Below are 20,435 nucleotides of genomic sequence, written 5' to 3'. Positions count from 1 at the left end.
TTTTAAAAAAAAAAGAAGCAATTCTTTATTAGAAAAATTGAAACATGACTCCAAATAGCTGATTTGACAAAAGTGGTACCAAACTGATGGTGTAGCAAGTTGTGCCTGGTAGCTAGCCTGGGTAATGGACCCAAAGAAAAGAGATACTTACTTCTTTCTTAAATAAAAATTTAATGCTGGTCCGGATTTATGAATTCATGAATTTTAATTTCCTCTCTGTCCCCAGTCCTGTTGGTTTAGAAGTTGTACAACTATATATATTAACGGTTCGAAGTTTTTAATGGTAGTACCCTCTCAAAAAAAAAAAAAAAAAAAAAGAGTTTTAAATTGTAGCATAATACAAGAACAACTGGGCCAATTCAAATTCCAACTCGACGCCCAACACCAGTGGCCCACAGCCCATCCGAAGACCCAATAGAACAAAGTCTTTACTTGTCCGTCCACGCCAATTAACTCTGGCTGGTCCCTTCGATTCTAATGTACAAAAACGAAAAATTATTGAAGCAAATAAAACATGCTTGAGCAATTTTAGTCATTATCAACTGCGTAACTTTCTTTGTACATCGTGTAACTTCTTTTTCACAGGATGTATTTTCACAACAGATAGTGGTGGGCCCCACACTTGACGCGGAAATCGAGTTACATGGTGTAATCTCAGCCGCACAAAATTTTGAGGGCAAATCTTGGCCCTTAACCGTGCAGGGACGGTCATACTGATGACCGTCCCTGCCCCAAATCCGTTTGTATCCATACTACGTCTACTACTAGACTAGTAGTAAGTATTTTCCAAGCTTCCTTTAAAAAAAAAAAAGAGTAAAGTATTTTTCAAGCTCGTCGGTGGTCTAGAGGATTTTGACTTAGTGAAGGAAACATGCCCCTACAAGAACACATATACAAATTCAAATTCAATTTAGACATGGAAAACAGTAGTATGATTTTGTCATTTTACTGACAAAAATTCCTCTAGAAATAAAAATTTAAATCGAATCAATTTGCAATAGGAAATGTGAAGCAGAGATTCGTGCTTTCCTTTTTTTTTATTATTATTTGTTTGGCCTTTTCTTTTCTTTTTCTAGTGCCCTGTGAATCATAACAGTTTGGCAAGCGTCAAGATTTTCTCCTTTTCCAGTTTGTCATTTGCAGGCACCGAAAGATGGATGGAAGCTAACGCCAGCAGTTTGGCCCTTTTCTTTTTTCTAGCAAGGTGAGGGAGGAATATTTGGCAGCCAACTCCATTCCTTTTGCTCATTCCCTCCATTGCCCTACCCACTCTTTCAGGTAGAGAGACGGAGGGCTGTGGCTCTTCAAATTTTTGTAGATAAAAAAAGGACTTGACAAAATGTAGAAATTCCATTCATTCTAAGAACCTTGGTAAGCGTTTTTGCATTACCTTTTTGGATGGTATTTAACAAAAAAATTAAAAACCATAAAAAAACACTACTGATAGGGGCGTTTTTGGTTGGTATCCTGGAATGAAGTAGAATTGGACACAGCAAATTGTGGAGCCAACCACAAATGAAAAAGGGGGACCCGAACACATCGGCATAGCCATGGTTGATCCTAGGAAGGAAAACAAAAAGATTCTAAGCAAATCATTAATAACTATTCCAAACAAGGAGAACACGTTTTGTAGGTCAATCCATCGGGACCAACAACAAAAGAACCTCTAACCTAATAGTTCTGTTCACGGGATTAGTATATGTACCAAAAACTCAATAGTTGAAGAAACACACACACACACACACACAAAAAGAGAAGATGGAGAGGGTAAATTTGCCTCCTAAGTCTTCAAGATTAATCATAAATTTTAATTTTCATTTGAGAGGGTAAAAGGATGCATTGCAAAAGCAAAATTTCTACTTAAAGCATCTTTTTTTTTTTTTTTTCTGGGCGCAAACAATTCTTAATTGAACCGTCCAACCTAAAGCTGCGAGCTTATATATTCAACTCTTTATCTTTGCACCGCTGTTTTGCGCGTAGGAAAAGAAGAAAAAACCAGAAGAACAAACAAAGCTATATGGAGTACCTCTTACTGGGGCCAGGCCAGATATCCTTAATCTTTTTGTTTAACGAATCCTGAATCTCTGAAGAGGACAAAGTTCTTGATTTTTTGTTTTTTTTGCCCCCTTAATTTCAATCAGTAAATCTTGCTGACCAAATGTGACTCTGATACTTACTACTGACATGGTTTCAGACGCAGAGATGCTAGCTAGCTTGAATATTTCTATTCCCACATTAAATGTGCAACCAACGCCCCTCCTCCTTACTCCTTAAATTCACATCCAACAAGACACTAGTATTATATCGTATGGGAATTGTTAGGGGACGATTTGGTATCTCGATTGAGCAGATTGAAGAAAAGCGAAGTTCAAACAAAATGGTAATGGTTATCCTCGAGTCCTTTTCGTCTTTCCACATTAAGTCCAAGACGTAACCGACTATCGCAAGAAGCATTTCTGAAAACGTACCATTTGAAAGCAGACTTTCATATGTCGCCAAAAAAAAATTACGAAAAAAAAGGAAGAAGGGGCAGCAAACTCATGGATTATGGTTAATCCTGCGCTTTCAAATGGCCTATGATGTTCAGCATTCCTTCTTCGGTAAAGATGCGTAACCAACCTTTTCAAGCGACGAACAACCAGACGAGGATTGAATTGCTGCCTATTATGTTCTTTGCCCGAATGGCCCAATCATCGGGTACCTGACATTTATTTATGATTTAAGTGTCAGCTTCAGTTTTTGGGCACCCACCCTTTATGTAAAGCGGAAAATTAACACTATGAATGAATAATGAGGCTGCTATAATGGAACATGGACGGCAAAACACGTCACTTGGCTATCTAAGATTGCAAGTTTGATCACTAACACTACTCAGGAATTGATGAAGTTTGGCAACTCAAAAGATACTTGATCTTCTCTCTATTACGCGTCAGAGGTTATGTTATGAGGCATTTTTGCCTTTGAACATTTAAGTGCATTGCTCGCATAGATATTATTTAAGGTTTATGGCCATTTTAACAGTGAAATTCAACAAAATGGCTAAAAAAATGTACATTATTATGAGTTAAGTGATTTTTTTTTTTTTTTGGTCATTTGCTCAAACATAAATGTTATGGCACCCCTTACTATTTTGCTGTAGATGGCTCGAAACAGTGATTACGCGTAATGGTAGCCACAGAAAGGCATCTAGTTGCCCCTCCGGGTTCGGTCCCATGGTTGTAGTCCCAGTTGGGGGAGAGCCACGTCCAGGGATCGAATCCCGGCTACTACCGTGGCTGGTGATGCTTGGGGCAGGCCGCTCCTAGCCCGCTGTGGGATTAGTTGGGCCGTACGGTATTACCAGTTTATGGCCCAGATACCCACAATGATGCCAAAAAAAAAAAAAAAAAAGGCATCTAGTTAGTAACTGGTACTCCTGGCTACCAACTCCCTAATTAATCACCCTTTAAAACTTATCCGGCAATACAGACAGGCCTACATATTCGATATTCTAATAAACTTTTATCTCTCAATTGGACGTTTTCTCTTCTTTCTTTTTTGACAAACAACAGTCAGGAAAGGGAAATTATTGTTCTCTTTTCAGAAGAATCAATTAGGTGGTGTCTTTTGACAGAGTTTGTCGTCCAACTCAACACAGGTAGCATTTTACATGCATGAAAACTATTCAGCTAGCCTTTCTAGTTTCCACCAAGGCAAGAAGTAGTGCAACTAATTTTGATATTAGAATCTGCGAATGGGGACTATAGATCCAGTTAACTTGTCACCTTAATCTGCTAGGCATTAATCACTAATACATTCACTATTTTTGTTAACCAATGTACCATTTCCTGTAATTCTTAATTGACATAATAAATGGCATCATTTTCCATAATGTACATACATTATTACCTTAGTCAGGATACTTAAAAATCATTTGTGGAAAAAGACTAATAATCAGTGCCCCGTCCCCATAAATTCTCTTGTACGCGTTTGCTTGCTTGCCTGCTTGGATGCCATAACTTCATTTCTCACCACCCAACTTTACAATGCACAAAGCCAAGAATTCTACTATTATTCTCGACATAGATAAACAAGCAGCAGTACTTCTCTTGCCCTAGTAAGTAGTAAATACACCCCTGCAGCATATAAAAATTTGAAGAATTCCAATTTACTATTGAATTATGTATTTATAGCGCTGGCATGCATTCACCAACTATACGACTTATCCTGCCAAAAGAACATCACGCTACTTCTCTCAACCCTCGAAAGTGTCCAAAAAACTTCCATAGGAACAAACTCTCATGACTCGAACTCATCTGATACGTTCCTCTCCCCCCTGCCACCGCCTGGTTCTACTGCTAGTGCTACTTCTGCACCCATGTCACCGGAAACTTGCGGAGGCCACCACCACCGGAGGCCAGTGGGCTCTACTCCAATCAAGCATTGGTATCACATCCATGCACATGCAACTCCTCAACAATGACAAAGTGGTCATTTATGACAGGACAGATTTTGGCCCCTCCAATATTTCACTGGCCAGTGGCAAATGCAGGTATGACCCCCAAGAGCAAGTCCTGAAAGTTGACTGCACTGCGCATTCTGTTGAATACGACGTCGCTACAAACTCCTTTCGCCCCCTCACAGTCCTCACTGATGTCTGGTGCTCCTCCGGCTCCCTCATGCCCGACGGCACTTTCGTCCAGACCGGCGGCTTCAATGATGGGGACCACGTGGTTCGACTTTACAAGCCATGCAGTTCTGGTAGCAACTGTGACTGGCAAGAAATTAATAATGGGCTAATACAAAGGAGATGGTATGCTACAAATCATATTTTACCCGACTCCAGCCAGATCATCATCGGTGGCCGCCGCCAGTTCAACTATGAGTTTTATCCCAAGACAGCGGCAACTAACCAAGTCTTTAATCTGCGGTTTCTTGTCCAGACCAATGATCCTGTGGTAGAGAACAACCTGTATCCATTTGTCTTCCTAAATGTGGATGGAAATTTGTTCATTTTCGCGAACAATCGAGCTATTTTGCTCAACTATAAGAAAAATATCGTGTTGAAAAACTACCCACAGCTGCCTGATGGTAATCCTAGGTGCTATCCCAGTACGGGTTCTGCTGTTCTTCTACCGCTGAGGAACCTTCAGGGGCCGGCCATTCAAGCTGAAGTTTTGGTGTGCGGCGGCGCGCCGAAGGGTGCGTACGCTAGCGCACAAAAGGGTAACTTCATGGGTGCATTGAATACTTGCGGTAGGATTAGCATAAACGATCCAAACCCACAATGGGTGATGGAGACCATGCCATTGGCTAGGGTCATGGGTGATATGTTGTTACTACCAAATGGCCACGTTTTGATGATTAATGGGGCATCAGCTGGGACTGCTGGTTGGGAATACGGTCGTAACCCGGTTCTCAGCCCGGTTATTTATCGACCCAACAAGACAATTGGGTCAAGATTCGAGGTTCAAAATCCGTCCACCATTCCGAGGATGTATCACTCTACCGCAATTTTGCTTCGTGATGGTCGGGTACTCGTTGGTGGTAGCAACCCGCACATGTTGTACAATTTTACCGGAGTGCTTTACCCTACTGAATTAAGCTTAGAAGCCTTTTCACCCTCGTATCTGGATCCCGGAGTTGCCGACTTGCGCCCACGGATCATCTCACCCGCGTCGCAATCTCAAATCGGGTATGGGCAACAGTTGGTGATCCGGTTCTCCGTTTCAGGGCAGCTAAAGGGGAATTTGGTCACGGTGACAATGGCTGCACCCTCTTTTAACACACATTCGTTCTCTATGAATCAGAGGCTTTTGGTGCTTGGTGGTGACAATGTGAAAATTGCTGGGAATTCAACTTATCAAACGGTGGCTGTTTTGACACCTAGCACCAGCAGCCTTGCACCATCCGGCTTCTATCTTCTCTTTGCGGTGCACCAAGATATTCCGAGCCAAGGCATTTGGGTCCATCTCCAGTAAATATTTAATTATAGACAGTAAAAAATAATATCCTCTCATATAATTCATTTGCACAGGGATTATACATAGGGAATAAGGCTTCCAACTCATAGGACTCACACCATACGTAATACGTAATACGTAATACGTACGTACATTGAATTTGTTGTGCATCTGTTTTAATACGTATTTACGACAATATTAATTATTCCTCGGTTGCATGGGAGTAGTAGTACGTTTGATTTTAACAAAGCGGTGAATCCTTTATCATTGAATTACTAGTTTTCATTTTCCTATCCTATTGTGCTAGACTACTAAGTGATTGGCAATGGTTCAGAGTACGGAATGCTCTACTTGTGCCAAACTTCCCGACAAGATAATAAAACATGGGTGGGATTAAGGCATACCTGAAGACCTCATTCATTCTATTCAAGATGATATAGAAAATACTAGTAGTAATTTGTAATGGTTCATGAACGATTTGGTTGGAGAACATTTTTAGAAACGTATAATGACTTCCAAGGATAAAGAATTGAGAAAGAACAATGTCGTCTGTTCCTTTAGTGTCACGAGACAGCTTAGGTTAGCTAGATCAAGTCAATTTATTATACACGATAGAACAAGCTAGGGAAATAAATACCAGTGAAAAATAATCTGCTGAATGGGTACTATCTATTATCTGTTTTTGCAGCAACAACAAGGCGTACCAATAGTAAAGCCTCAGAGGTTGGAAATTGTGGAAGGTGATGATGTGAATAATTAAGCCATGCCCCAATATATATATATATGTATTATGGCTGTGAGCAACTAAATCCTTGTTTCCATTGGTTTGAATACTTGAATTGTCCTCTTGATTGTCATTTGTCTATACTAGAACTCTTTCGAAGGGACAACATTAATGTCTTAGTGTTGAAGAATAGGTCATTTTCTTTCCATGCAAACTTGAGAACGAGATAGAAAGCAAAGATCGGAGGACTACTACCACCTCCATATATATGATCAGTAGTTCTTAATTACAAGAAGTCCTCCACATGTCCCTTAATTTTGTCTGGCGCTCACTGTCTGCAAGTTGCTTGGAGGTGACCAGTTCAACTATGTCACGGTGATTGGTGACCACCTCAATCAATAATCGCCATCAAGTCTCTGCCCTCCGGAGAAAAGCTTCGAAAAACCAGTTAATTTTGGCATACTTTTCAAGCCCACAATCACATACGTGGTGATTCTCATGAAGACCGCAGAATACGTTCTTATATCATAATGAATCACAGCTATTGAATGGAGGGAACTTTTACTCTTCCAGTATTTAGCATGAGATAGAAAGAAAAAATTTAACATGCAATTCTTTGACATTTGTTAACAAAAACAACTTTGATTCTTAATAGTTGGTGTCCAGTATTTAGCAGATGTCCAAAAAGTTGGTGTTCAAATGAACCAATCGTTGACATATAACGGTGAGTCTTAAGTGCAAATGTTCGGATGTCTCCGTCACAAGTTTTCATGCATGGAGCTAATAATTAATTACGCTCGATAGTATGATCACATCAAGGGTTCGACCTATACTGGATCAGATATAATTGGTCTCCAATTGATCCATCAGATTCAGAGGCATGAATTCAATTCTCTCTAAATCATCATCCATTACATTTCCTGCAGGCGACAACAGCTAAGCTTTAGACCCACATTTCGTTTTCTAGCGCAGGACGAGAAGCAAAGTGTCAGCTTCAGCTCATTTATAGAAATCGGAAATCAATTCTTGTCATGGATCACTCAATTTCTAACTTCTAATTAAGCAAGGTTTAAATCCCTTTCAGAAAATGAACAACTTAAATCTTCCTCCGTGATAGTTGATAATTGCTGGCATATCTATTTCGATAAAGCGCAATCACTCTTGACTCTTGGGAGGAGGTAACTAATTAAGGTTTGGCCCCGAAGGTACGTACCTGCTGGTGAGTTCGCTGGAGACATTTTTTATGGGGTAGGTCTTACATTTAAAGTGAACTTTTGTGGTTGAAATCTACGGAGCGCGATTGAAACGCATACCATCAAACTTTGGTACGACAATCTTGCGCTGGAAGACCATTACTAACAAATGCAATACGACAATGATTTCATGTTTTCCAATGTGATAGAGCTCTTTAATTTTGTGCAGATCAACTAATACGTGTGGGGGCCAGAAAACTTGAACACATACATCGTTTACACTTTACCAAGACTTGCTGCTATATAAGTAGCATAATAGAGAATAGCAATTCCTGGATAATCAAAAGGGGTAATATTAGAAATCTTATCTTATGGGAGGTTTCTCTTAATAGCACTTGGTATTTTTGAGATTTTTAAAAATATCACTTGCCTTCCTTGTTCATTGTAAAATGACTATATTAATTCTCACTTTATACATGACTTGCATGTCAAATAAATGGAGTTTAAAAAATTAAAGAAAAAGAAACAAAGTCACTTTCTTTTCTTTCCTCTTTTTTCAACAATCTATTTTGTCCATTTTTTTAGCTGACTATGCGATTTTTTTTTATTTTGTAAATTATTGCAAACTGAATTTTTTTAATTTTTTTTAAGTGATTGTGATAGAGTGCAGTACGATTTCTTTGTTCATTTTGATTTGATTTTTATAGAGGTTTAGTACAAGTCAAAAGTTTAAGTCATGCCCTCAAAAGAGATTTAAAAAATTAGGTTCATAAAGAATTGGTTTTAATGATATAAAGTTGAATTGGTGCTGAAGTATTTCTTTACAAGTGATGTTACCAACTGATATTAAGAGAGACCTCAGGTGAAGGAAGGCTTCTGATATTATCCCTAATCAAAATGAAACTCCCAATTGGTGCAAAATACATCTGTTGATGCTAATTAATCATACGAAGAGCCAACATGGATACATACATGCTCTTTAATTTTGATGTTGTGCTGCAAATGGCTGTTTAGCATAAACCAGATAAGCCTTCTCCATTATTGGATCATATCTATACAACGAAGTATCTTTTCAATTCTAAATGATCCGTGTAGCGGAAACAGTTTATTACAGAACTACTTTTATTGCTTACACTCAAACAAAGGACAAAGAACAATCATGTTCATCCATCCGATGACTAAATCGAAATGGGAAACTTGCATGTCCGTGCAAGCAAAGTCTTAAAGCTTAAATATTTCTCTTTTGTTATCTGGGAAAAAGACATCCTACTTCCACCTTCTGCACAAGTACAGCGCAAAGGAAAGAATCAGAAAGGCGGTTTGCACGTCACAGGTCTCCAAGACCATGCCGGGATTTCAAACTTCACGGGTCAGTCCGGCCATATTTTGGGATTTTCTGCCCATCATGAGATAAAAGGAAAAAGGACTAACGCGACACCCTGATTTGTCATTTACTTTTTTAAAGCAAGAACACTTCTGACCAATAAAACAAACTTCTCGAGTGACAGAAGTAACAGGGTTCTTAGCTAGTGCGCCCCCACCCTCTTCCAAAAAAAAAAAAAAAAAAAAGGGCGGGTTCGTCAAGAATTTCGTGTGAATAATGCGTTTGTTTCAGCTATGCCAATGCTCATTACTATATGGAGCGGGGCTTAGCCCTTAGGCTAGGTACCGGGTAAAAATTTGATATGAATGCTTAATTATGTCATGATTCTTCAGTCTTCACCAGTGGTGGAAGGAAGGAAGGATCCATAAATGAACTCATCGGCCGTGAGCCCATTTTGTCGTTCACCGAGATCCAAACGTTTCCTTCCGTTTTTCGATATCTCAGATTAGGATGACAACGGAATAAAAACTTGACTGCCAAATCCAGCTTAATTTACGAATAAGGGGAACGTCGCAATGTAATAAAATATTTAGACATAGAGGATAATCTCCCGTGATCACATTATTGAATACCACTACTGTTCCTATCATAAAAACTTGCCACCCTTCAGTTTGGAAATTTGTCCAGTTTCCATCTAGTTGTGTACTTCTTTGCTACATTCGAGGTAAAATGACATGACATGATTTTGATGTAAATGTGAATTTTATTCTTTTTTTCTTCGAAACGTTAAGTGATTCTATAGATAATAAACCTGTACAGATTCAAGTAAAGACTTGAAATAACTTTACAATCAGTGTACCCTAACACTGAGGAATCCAAAATTCCTGGTCTTCTATGAATTCTAGCGCTTGCACGCTAATCCGGTGACTAATATGGTTACTATTCCTATTTACTAAACAAAATGAGCACATGCGAAACAAGGACTGAAGGCTGTAAATATCCTCCATCAGAGTGGCCATTCGCATATCCTGAGATTTCCTTTGCTGAATGAGATTGTACGTTAGCTTGTTCTGGATTTGCATTTCAATCCTTTCCATTTTTTGGACAGTAGCTTTACACATCAGTAGTTTGATGGCTGTTAATTCGTCCATGACTTGGTGACCAGAGCTTCTTTCCTGTAAAGTCCAGCCTCGTATCATGTTTTGATTGTCCCTGGAGACAGTGACGCCTATTCCAACTTGAGGCGTGTCTTTACTCTTTTCTGTTGCAAACCTTAATCTCAGTATGCCTTCCATTTCCTCATGATGCTGGGGGGATTCCATCTGTTCTCTTGTTTCTTTTGTACTCGTGCTTGAGGTCTTTGTCAATGCCTCTTCATATTCCAACCATTCCTCCTGAGATGTCTGTATTGTTCTCATAGGGGGGTGCTGCTTGGCATTGAATTCCTTTTCATTCCTACTTTTCCAGATTTGCCAAAGGATGTTCGCTGTTAGGGAGATATGTTTGTTACCCTCACTTCTCGTGCTAGCTTCCATCATTGTAGCCCACCACCTGCTAAAACAATCATGCTGGTCTAGTATTCCTTCCCACTGAATAGGTGACATTTTCCACACTAGTTTGACTTGGTTGCAATTAAGCAAAGCATGCTCTATCGTCTCACCTTGCTCACCACAGATTCTGCATATTGGATCACCTTGTTTGGTTCTATCGTAGATGAGTTGTCGTACTGGTAACACCTGGTTTAGGCATTTCCACAAGAAAATCTTCACCTTATGCTTGATGTTCAGTTTCCAGAGATGCTTCCAACATTTCTTTCTATTCGAGCTCCAACTTGTACCAGTTACCTCCGTGGCTTCTTGCTCTCGTTCCATTTGGCCTTCAGATTGTATTCTATAAGCTGATCTCACTGTGTAATTCCCATTTGAACTATGGATCCAGTAGTTGTTGTCCTCTCTGTTGGTTAGGCTTATGGGGATGCTTAGAATGCACTCTGCCTCCTTGGAGCTAAAATTTCTGAATATCAGATTTTTGTTCCATCTATACTGGATGATCAGCTCCTCTACTTTAACCAGATTACACCCCTGTGGTTTTTGTGAGGTAACCTTTCCTTGATTGTTATCTGGCATCCAGCTATCTTCCCAAATATAGGTACTCTTTCCATTGCCTATCCTTCTCCTGGTTCCTATCTCTATCAGTTGCCTTGCTTCCATCAGACCCTTCCAAATCCAGGATGCATTCCTAGCTACTTTGCACTTGAGAAGCGATTGTTTGGGATGGCATTTGTCCTTAAGTACTTTACTAACCAGCAGATTTGGTTGTGTGATTAGCCTCCAAACTTGCTTCCCCAATAGAGCTGTATTGAATGCCTCTAGATCTAGAAATCCCAATCCTCCATCCTTCCTGTCCAGTGACATTTTATTCCAAGATCTCCAATGCATCTTGTTCCTTCCATTTGCCTCTCCCCACCAATAGTTTGCCATCACAGCATTAATCTCTTTGCATATCTTCTTTGGCATCTTGAAGCATGACATCGTGTATGTTGGCATTGCCATTGCTACTGATTTGAGCATAACCTCTTTGCCTGCCGCACTTAACAACTTGTTTTTCCATTTCTTCAATCGCTACTGGATGTTGTCTCTAATATAGCCAAAAAGTTGTTGTTTCGATCCTGTGACCACCATTGGGAGTCCCAAGTACTTGCCTTGGTTGACCTTCTGGATATTTCCAAGTGCTTGACAGACTTCCATCTTGGCTTCCTGCTCCAGATTCGTGCTGAAAATGACTGAGAATTTTTCTAGGTTGATCAGCTGGCCAGTGCCTCTTTCGTACACCTGGAGTATCCGTCTCAGCTCTGATGCATTCTGATAGTCAGCTTTGCAAAATATCAAAGAGTCGTCTGCAAAAAACAAGTGAGTTAGTCGAGGCCCTTGTCTACTGATCCGCATGCCTTCAATACTTCTTTCAGTTGCTACCTTCTGTAGGAGATTAGTGAAGCCTTCAGAGCAAAGCAGGAATAGATAGGGTGACAGTGGGTCGCCCTGTCTAATTCCCCTCTGTGGTATCACATATTCCTTCACCTCTCCATTGATCATGAAAGAGTATGAAACATATGAAATGCATTCCATTATCCAGCTCCTCCATTTGTCATTGAATCCCATCTTCTGCATCACAGCTGCCAGGAATCTCCATTCTACCCTGTCATAAGCTTTTGACATGTCTAATTTCACAGCCATAAAACCCTCTTTCCCAAGCCTTTTGTTTTTGAGATAATGTAGAAACTCACGGGAAATCATAATGTTATCTAAAATTTGCCTACCAGGGATAAAAGCTGATTGATTTTTACTAATGCAGGAGTGAAGGAATGTGAATTTTATTCACTCATGCAATTAGGTGGCGTTTGGTAAAAGGGTTTCGAAACGGGGAATTGGAATAAACTCCATGATTCATGTTTGATTCACTACTATCGGAATTGAAATTTTGGAATTATATCTAAAAATTTAGCATTCCACCATTCCTTAGTAAGTTGGTGGGTTTTGTCCAAAACCCAAGTGTGATTCCAAAATCTTATAATTACATAATATTTATATATATTATATATTTATAATTATATTATAATATATAATATATATAATATTTTATTATAATATTAGTATGTTATATAAATATATATTATAATTATTTAGTTAAATACAATTATATTTATATAATATATATTATAAATTTATTAATATTATATAATAATATATTTATAATATATATGTATATTTATAAATGTATATTATATGTGCATATAATTATAATATATAAATGTATATAATATTAATAAATTATATAATTATATTTATTATTTTAAATATAATATATATAATAATAACTATATTTAATATTAATATGCATTATATTTATATAAAATATTACTACAATTAATATTTATACATTATATGATTATAATTATATATTTATATTATAACATTTGTATAATTATAATTAATTATATATAATATTTAATTTAATTAGTTACAAACTTATAATAATGATATTATTATATTATATATTATAATTATTTAGTTAAATATAATTATATTTATATAATATATATTATAAATTTATTAATATAATATAATAATATATTTATAATATATATGTATATTTATAAATGTATATTATATGTGCATATAATTATAATATATACATGTATATTATATTAATAAATTATATAATTATATTTATATTTATTATTTTAAATATAATAATATATAATAAAAATTATATTTAATATTAATATGCATTATATTTGTATAAAATATTAGTACAATTAATATTTATATTTTATATATTTATAATTATATATTTATATTATAACATTTGTATATTTATATTATAACATTAGTATATTTATATTATAACATTAGTATATTTATATTTAATTATATATAATATTTAATTTAATTAGTTACAAACTTATAATAATAATATTATTAGTTATATGTATTATATAATGTATATTAATTTATTTACTATTTTATATATTATCAATTATACTAATAATTATACATATTTACTAACAGAAATTATTAATTAGTTATACTAAATTTACTAATACATTTGTACTAATATATTTAATTAGTGAAAATTTCTTATATCTCATTTACAAAGAGCCAATGACTATCATTTACGATGTGGTTTATAATATATTTATTATATTCCATTATGAAAGAGCCGACGAACCAAACATCAACTATAGTAATGATACATATTTCAGATACTTGAACCAAACAGATGTATTGGAATGAATGAGCTCATTCCAAACCCAAGATATCCGATTCCGAATCCAAATCCGATTCCAATGTGCGAACCAAACGCCACCTTAGGTTGTGTTTGGATTGCATTTTCCGTGATTTTTCATGAAAAAATTACTGTAGCGATTTGATGTATATGAGGGAAAAAGGTAATAGAGAAATGTGATCACGAAAAACGACGTAATTTTTCGACGGAAATCGGCAATCCAAACAAGGCCTTAGTTTACCCCCCCACGAGTTTAGCCACATGGTAGCAGCGTTCCCTTGAGACCTTCAGGTCCCGGGTTCGAAACTGCGCTATGAGGACGCCTGTGCACTTATCGTGCCTTGGTTGGGTTGGGGCGCCAAGCTCGGGCCGTAGGGAATTAGCCGGGCTCCGTAAGGATTGACCCGGACACCCCTGTGTCAAAAAAAAAATGCAATTAGTTTACGATAAGCCCAAAATTGCATGAACTTTAGGTCAAAGAAGTTAAATAAGATTTTTATATTAACTAGAATGACTTGGGCAGAAACGCCTGCAATCTCATGTCACTGCAGGAGGTGTTAGGGTAATACGTCTAGGAATCTAATGAATGAGGCTTTGGTGTCGAGTGCATTTGGGACAAATCCTTCTTGTTAAATTTCAGGCCTCAACAGAGCTTAGAATTTTACATTGCTAGAATGCCGGTAGCCTATTGGAGAAGAGTACCGATCCATAGGATATTGCGACGATCGTGTCCGAATATGTAAAAGTGCGGCCCTTTTCCAGGTCCATGTGGCTGGTCATTCATCCAGCCTAATAAAATCTACACCACACCACACCACACTAGTACAAATTAACTAGCATTGTTCCCTTCAGAGTGCATCAGATTATGACCACCCCCAGGTCCCTAGTTAGGGCTTCAATTCTCATAAGATCCATATACAGACACAATATCCGGCCTGGACATCAACCCAAAGCCCAGCCCTAAAAGAAGAACAATTGCAGAGGCCCATTTGACAATCGGAAGTTCATGAGCACGCAGCCAACACGACCCACGTGTGTTTGGATTAAAAACCCAGGTTTTGGCTTTGATTTAAAAAAAAAAAATTGTAAAATGTATCTGGGATAAAAATAAAAAAATTAAGAATAAAAAAATGAGAGATGTTATTAGCATTCTACCATTTTCATAATCCCTTTGGACTAACAAGATCAGAGCAGGAGAAGCGCATTTTCTCGATTTGTGCATGTCATCGGTGTACAAGGGCCGCGTTAATCTTCTCTCGTATCATTCCAATTTACTTAGGTATTTTACTTTCTTTCTCTACGTCCCTGCTTTTTTTTTATCACAACGATAATATTTGTATAAATTACTCTAATCTACTTTAAATTATAACATTTGAATAAACTACTTTAATCTACTTTAAAGAGAGAAGGAGCCAACACAATTTTCCCCGTAAAAGGAAACCACAAGGAAGCCACAGTTTAACGGCAGCCTCCGACGACGGACTTGCGCCTGCTGCCATTGACCCGTTCTGTGTCTTACTTCCATCCTCTATCTTAGATAATTTTCTTTTTGGCTCTTGGTACTCATCCACTTCAGCACAGCTCTCCAGCCTCTGCCGCGGCAAATATTTTTGCTCAGGTTGTAAGAGGCTTTGCTGGTAAGTCGTTAAGAGAACTTTCATATGGACGTCCTCCATTTTGAAACCTACCATTTGCATTTCATTTTTTTTCAGCCCCACTCCCTCTCTGTCCTTTGGATGAATCTTAATCCAATTATTATACTTAATTGAGAAATCTGTGATACTCCAATTAAACCTAAATTGGGGCAGCACAAGTGTAAAGAGATTCTTTGTCATATGATTGAAAAACGAACAACGATTGAAAGCTAAGACTTTCTGGAAATCATAATCTCGAGTCCAGGCAAAGGAGAAAGCGACTTTTCTGCCGACAACCACGTTAGACAGACATTGAATATCCCTCTGACGACGATTGCAAGACAAATCAGGAGCAAACTAATCAGAAATATTAAACACCAATTGGGACGGGGATCAAACATCCATGTTAAACTGAACATATAGAATCCTTAAACTGTAAAGTTATGAAAACACTAGAGATTTACAAAAACTATAAACGCCAATTAGGAATTAAGCCAGAGTAACTAACTAAATCAATACGGAAGCCATATGTATCTAAACAAGTTTCTACCAAGTATAGTATTTATTAGCTCGTCCAAGGAAAAGGCCACTGTTTCAGCACATAAATGTTGTCTAGGATGTCTTAAGCACGTTCTCCACGAATCCGCCGGGCAAGCTGGATATCCTTGGGCATGATGGTTACCCTCTTGGCGTGGATGGCACACAAGTTTGTGTCCTCGAACAAACCCACCAGGTACGCCTCAGCAGCCTCCTGCAGCGCCAGTACTGCATGACTCTGGAACCTCAAATCTGTCTGCAATTTGGCCCCCCCAAAAAAAAAATCAAAAAAAAATAATATCAGTTATCAATTCTCCACAGGATATTCCAGACTACCGCACATATAATTTATACAACAGTTCCAATTTTACCTTGAAATCCTGGGCGATTTCTCGGACCAGGCGCTGGAAAGGCAACTTTCGGATCAGAAGCTCGGTGCTCTTTTGATACTTTCGGATTTCTCTGTTCATTGAATAGAAAAATAAGAAGAAAAAAATTAACAGGTAAATTACTCAATTAAGTGACTTGGCTACACATATTAGCTGAGAATTAGGGTATAATTAATTACCGCAGAGCAACGGTTCCAGGGCGGTAACGGTGAGGCTTCTTGACTCCGCCGGTGGTAGGTGCAGACTTCCTTGCGGCCTTTAAAAGAAAGAACAACATAAATTTAGTACAATTCGAACCCCTAAAATCTTCAAATGCTAGTGCTACTTATCAATTTCTCAAGAACGCCAAACAAGAATTGAGAGTAAAATATAGACCTTGGTGGCGAGCTGTTTCCTGGGAGCCTTTCCACCGGTTGACTTACGAGCGGTTTGCTTGGTACGAGCCATTTCTTACACAAATCTACAACCACCATATGAAAAATTACACCCCATATCTTGACAATAAATCTTTAAAAAAAAAACACGCACACACACACACATAAGATGCAGCTTACCTTTACTAAGGGGGAATAGAAGAGAATCCCCGGTCGCTAGAAGGATTAAACTGTAACGAACGCAGGAGCGAGAGAAACCGAACCAGGGGGTTGGTATATATATATATATATATATATAGCTGCGAGGAAGCAGGGTGGGGTGGGTGAAGGACCTGAAGGTCGGTTAAATCGGGGACGTGGACTTGGGAGTGTTTCAACGGTTGCGTATGGGAAGAGGAAATGTCCCAGCTATTTGAAAAATATTTCGATCGGCGTGCTCGCTTCTCATTGGCTGTCGTATTGCAAGAAAGCCCTCTCATTGGTTGCCTTTTGGTTCACTCGGATCGCTGAAACCTGTGCTTCTTCTGTGTCTGTTTCATGCTCTGGCGAGTTTAGTCCATTGGTTCTGGTGGCAGGCACGTTTCTCTCACCGTTCAAGGTTTAAACTGGCTCCCAAACTCTTGGCCTATTAATTTTTAGGGTTAATTACATTTACCTCCCCTAAGGTCTGTTCCATATTACCAAAGAAATCTTGTGGCTTGACCAAATTACATTTACGCCCCCTCATCAATGACGGTTCTTAAACTCCCTTAATGAATGTAGTTAAATGACAGATATGTCCTAGTTTAAACTTTACCAAAAGTAAATTACTTATACTGTTTTAAACAAAAAATTTAAAACAAAGTAAAGGAGAAAGACAAAATACAACAATATAACAAATATAAAGAAATGAGAAAAATATTAAGGAAAAAAAAAGGAAATAATTGTTGAAAGACATAAAATATACATTGAAAAGTGAAGGCTTTTAAAAATATATATACATTGAAGAATGCACACCGAACCTGAACTTGACAAATACTAGTACTCACAATCGGCACGATAAAAATTTCAGAGGACTGAACCTTTTTTTTTTCTAACATTCTCCGGGTTTGTTTGGATTGCTTCATATTTTCCCAATTTTATTTGCTTACATCATCTTTACAATTTCCAATACACCTTTTTATCTTTCCAATATCTTTTTATCTCACATACATCACATCACAAAAAAGTGTTACAGTAAAAATATCACAAATAATCCCAAATAACTTACAATCCTATCCCTATTCTTCCTATCCTAATATATCTTGAATTTAAGGAGATTGAACTCATGCTCAAATTCGTTTGAGAAAGATATCAAATTTTGTAAATTAACATTTCGCTTGCATTATAAACACATTTCTCAATCCATATTTTTAGGCCACGTTTGAATTGCATTTTTTTGTTAAAAAATCACTGTAGCGATTTAATATATATGAGGTAAAAAAATAATTGGAAAATGTGTTTATAAAAACGTAACAAATTTTCTTTGAAAAATTGCTTTCCAACCAAGACCTTATATTTTCAACCACCTTCTTATCTCACATACATCACATCATAAAAAGTGTTACAGTAATTATTTCAAATAATTATGTTTCAAATAATACTCTATCCAAACAAACCTAAAGTAAACTCAAATTAACTCGTAAGTACTTGAACAAAAATTTAGGACATTTTACCCTCAAATAGGATAGATAGATAAAGCAAAGCAAACTCAAATTAACTTGTAACTCCTTGAACAAAAACAAGCCCTAGAGAAATTTAGGACATCTTATCCTCAGATAAGATAGATAGATAAATGAATTTTGGGCATGAATGTTAAACTCCCAATCTTACTATTACGATCTTATGATTTTATGATTCAAAATTATGATTTCGATCCCGATCTTAGTACAATTCTAGAGTTTTGAACTATAATTTTGTGAGTTCAAGTGCGAATTATATGATCTAAGAGGTTTCTTATAAGCATTTGAAAATCTTATATTTCATGCAGTTAGATCAATAATATTTAGTTTTTAAAATTTTAGCCGAAAAATGTAATAAATTCCAGGGTCATTTGAACTTTTACCTATTGCTACAAATCACATATTTAGTCGAAGAACTATACTGTTTTAGTTATAATTGCATTTGCATACGTTTTCACGAACAATATAAATAAATAAAATATCAATTTTTTGTATTTTTTAGTACAATTGTTCTCTAATTTGAGAGAAAATTATTCAACCAACCCCTAAACTATTTGCATGCACTCTTTTGGTCTCTCAACAATATATTACCATAACGAATTCCATCAACAAAAAGGCGTCATGTTCAAATACTTCCATCAAACTTAGCTATTAATATCAACAGAACGTGAAATAAAGTGTATAGAAAACCCTTAAACTATTCACATTGTTAAGTTTTGGCCCCTAATATCAATTGTCTCATAGCACCATGCCAACTATTTTAGTAGTAGGGTAAAAAACCTATGTCGTTGATCAAACTAAATAGTTCTCAAACTATGTCGTTGATCAACTTTAAGCTCTCTAATTATTAAGTGCATATGTTTACCTCTTGACTTGTAAAAGGGCATATTCTTTACCCTTTTAGGTTTAGATAATTTTAGAAATCTTCTTTGAGATTTATGGTAATATCATTTGGCACTCTTGAAGTTTCAAAAACATCACTCAACTTCCATATTAGTAGAATGGACCATTAATCACTATCATATTGTGTGAATTTAAAAAATTATCTTCACTACTTTAACAATTTTTAGGCAAAACATAATGAAAAGAAAATTTTTAGGTAAAACTTGTAAATGTTACATTATAACCAACTTGTTAGAAAATTCAAAATAAGACAACAACACAAATAGGTAGAATTGAGAGAAAAATATATCTCTCTAGTTAAATGATTATTATAAGAATAGTTTAATGACACAAGGGTGAAATCATTACAAAAGATATGATTTTAAGGGAGGTCAGTGATATTTTTGAAACTTTATGAATGCTAAGTGATATTAACATAAATCTTGAAGAGGTTTCTAAAATATACCTTTTTACAAGTTGGAGGGTTAAAAATATATACTTAATAGTTGAAGGGTTAAAAATCTACTAACATAATAGTTTGAGGGCCTTCCAAACTTTTTGCCCGTGTAATGAGTGCAGTTGGAACCAAAGGGCATTTTTGTCAAATCATTTAATATAACCATCATAACTAGAATCAGAAAAGATAAGACGAAAAATATACTTCATTAGTCAACATTGTTAAAGGCTGAATCTAATAATGGTAAAATGAAGTCTATATTTCTTCTTAACCCTTTTGGTTCTGGTCTCGACGGTTATACTAAGTGGTTGGACATAAATATCTTCAGTTCTAGATACACTTATGACGGATTTGGGGCAGGGACGGTCATCAGTATCCCTGCACGGTTAAGAGCCAAGATTGGCCCTCACAATTTTGTGCGGTTGAGATTACACCATGTAATTCGATTTCCGCGCCAAGTGTGGGGCCCACCACTATCTTTTGTGAAAATACAT

At 36.8% G+C, this 20,435-nt stretch overlaps 2 protein-coding genes across 2 annotated transcripts; one reads left to right on the top strand and one right to left on the bottom strand.

The window, feature by feature from the left end:
• The first annotated feature begins 4,218 nt into the window (after positions 1-4,218).
• On the top strand, positions 4,219-6,189 carry LOC113713599 (aldehyde oxidase GLOX-like). The gene has a single exon (XM_027237356.2). It carries the CDS (start codon positions 4,281-4,283, stop codon positions 5,958-5,960), a length of 1,680 nt encoding a protein of 559 aa, XP_027093157.1. The 5' UTR covers positions 4,219-4,280; the 3' UTR covers positions 5,961-6,189.
• A 9,819-nt stretch (positions 6,190-16,008) lies between these two features.
• Positions 16,009-17,226, bottom strand: LOC113715083 (histone H3.3). The gene is made up of 5 exons (XM_027239249.2): positions 17,083-17,226; positions 16,904-16,988; positions 16,708-16,784; positions 16,511-16,601; positions 16,009-16,395 (listed from the first exon to the last, which is right to left on the bottom strand). Exons 2-5 carry the CDS (start codon positions 16,973-16,975, stop codon positions 16,225-16,227), a joined length of 411 nt encoding a protein of 136 aa, XP_027095050.1. The 5' UTR covers positions 16,976-16,988; positions 17,083-17,226; the 3' UTR covers positions 16,009-16,224.
• Positions 17,227-20,435: the final 3,209 nt, after the last annotated feature.

The sequence above is a fragment of the Coffea arabica genome, chromosome 10c, assembly GCF_036785885.1.
Source record: "Coffea arabica cultivar ET-39 chromosome 10c, Coffea Arabica ET-39 HiFi, whole genome shotgun sequence".
NCBI classification, from domain to species: Eukaryota; Viridiplantae; Streptophyta; class Magnoliopsida; order Gentianales; family Rubiaceae; genus Coffea; species Coffea arabica.
The sequence above is the reverse complement of the archived record's forward strand: the minus strand, read 5'-3'. Positions and strand labels throughout refer to the sequence as shown.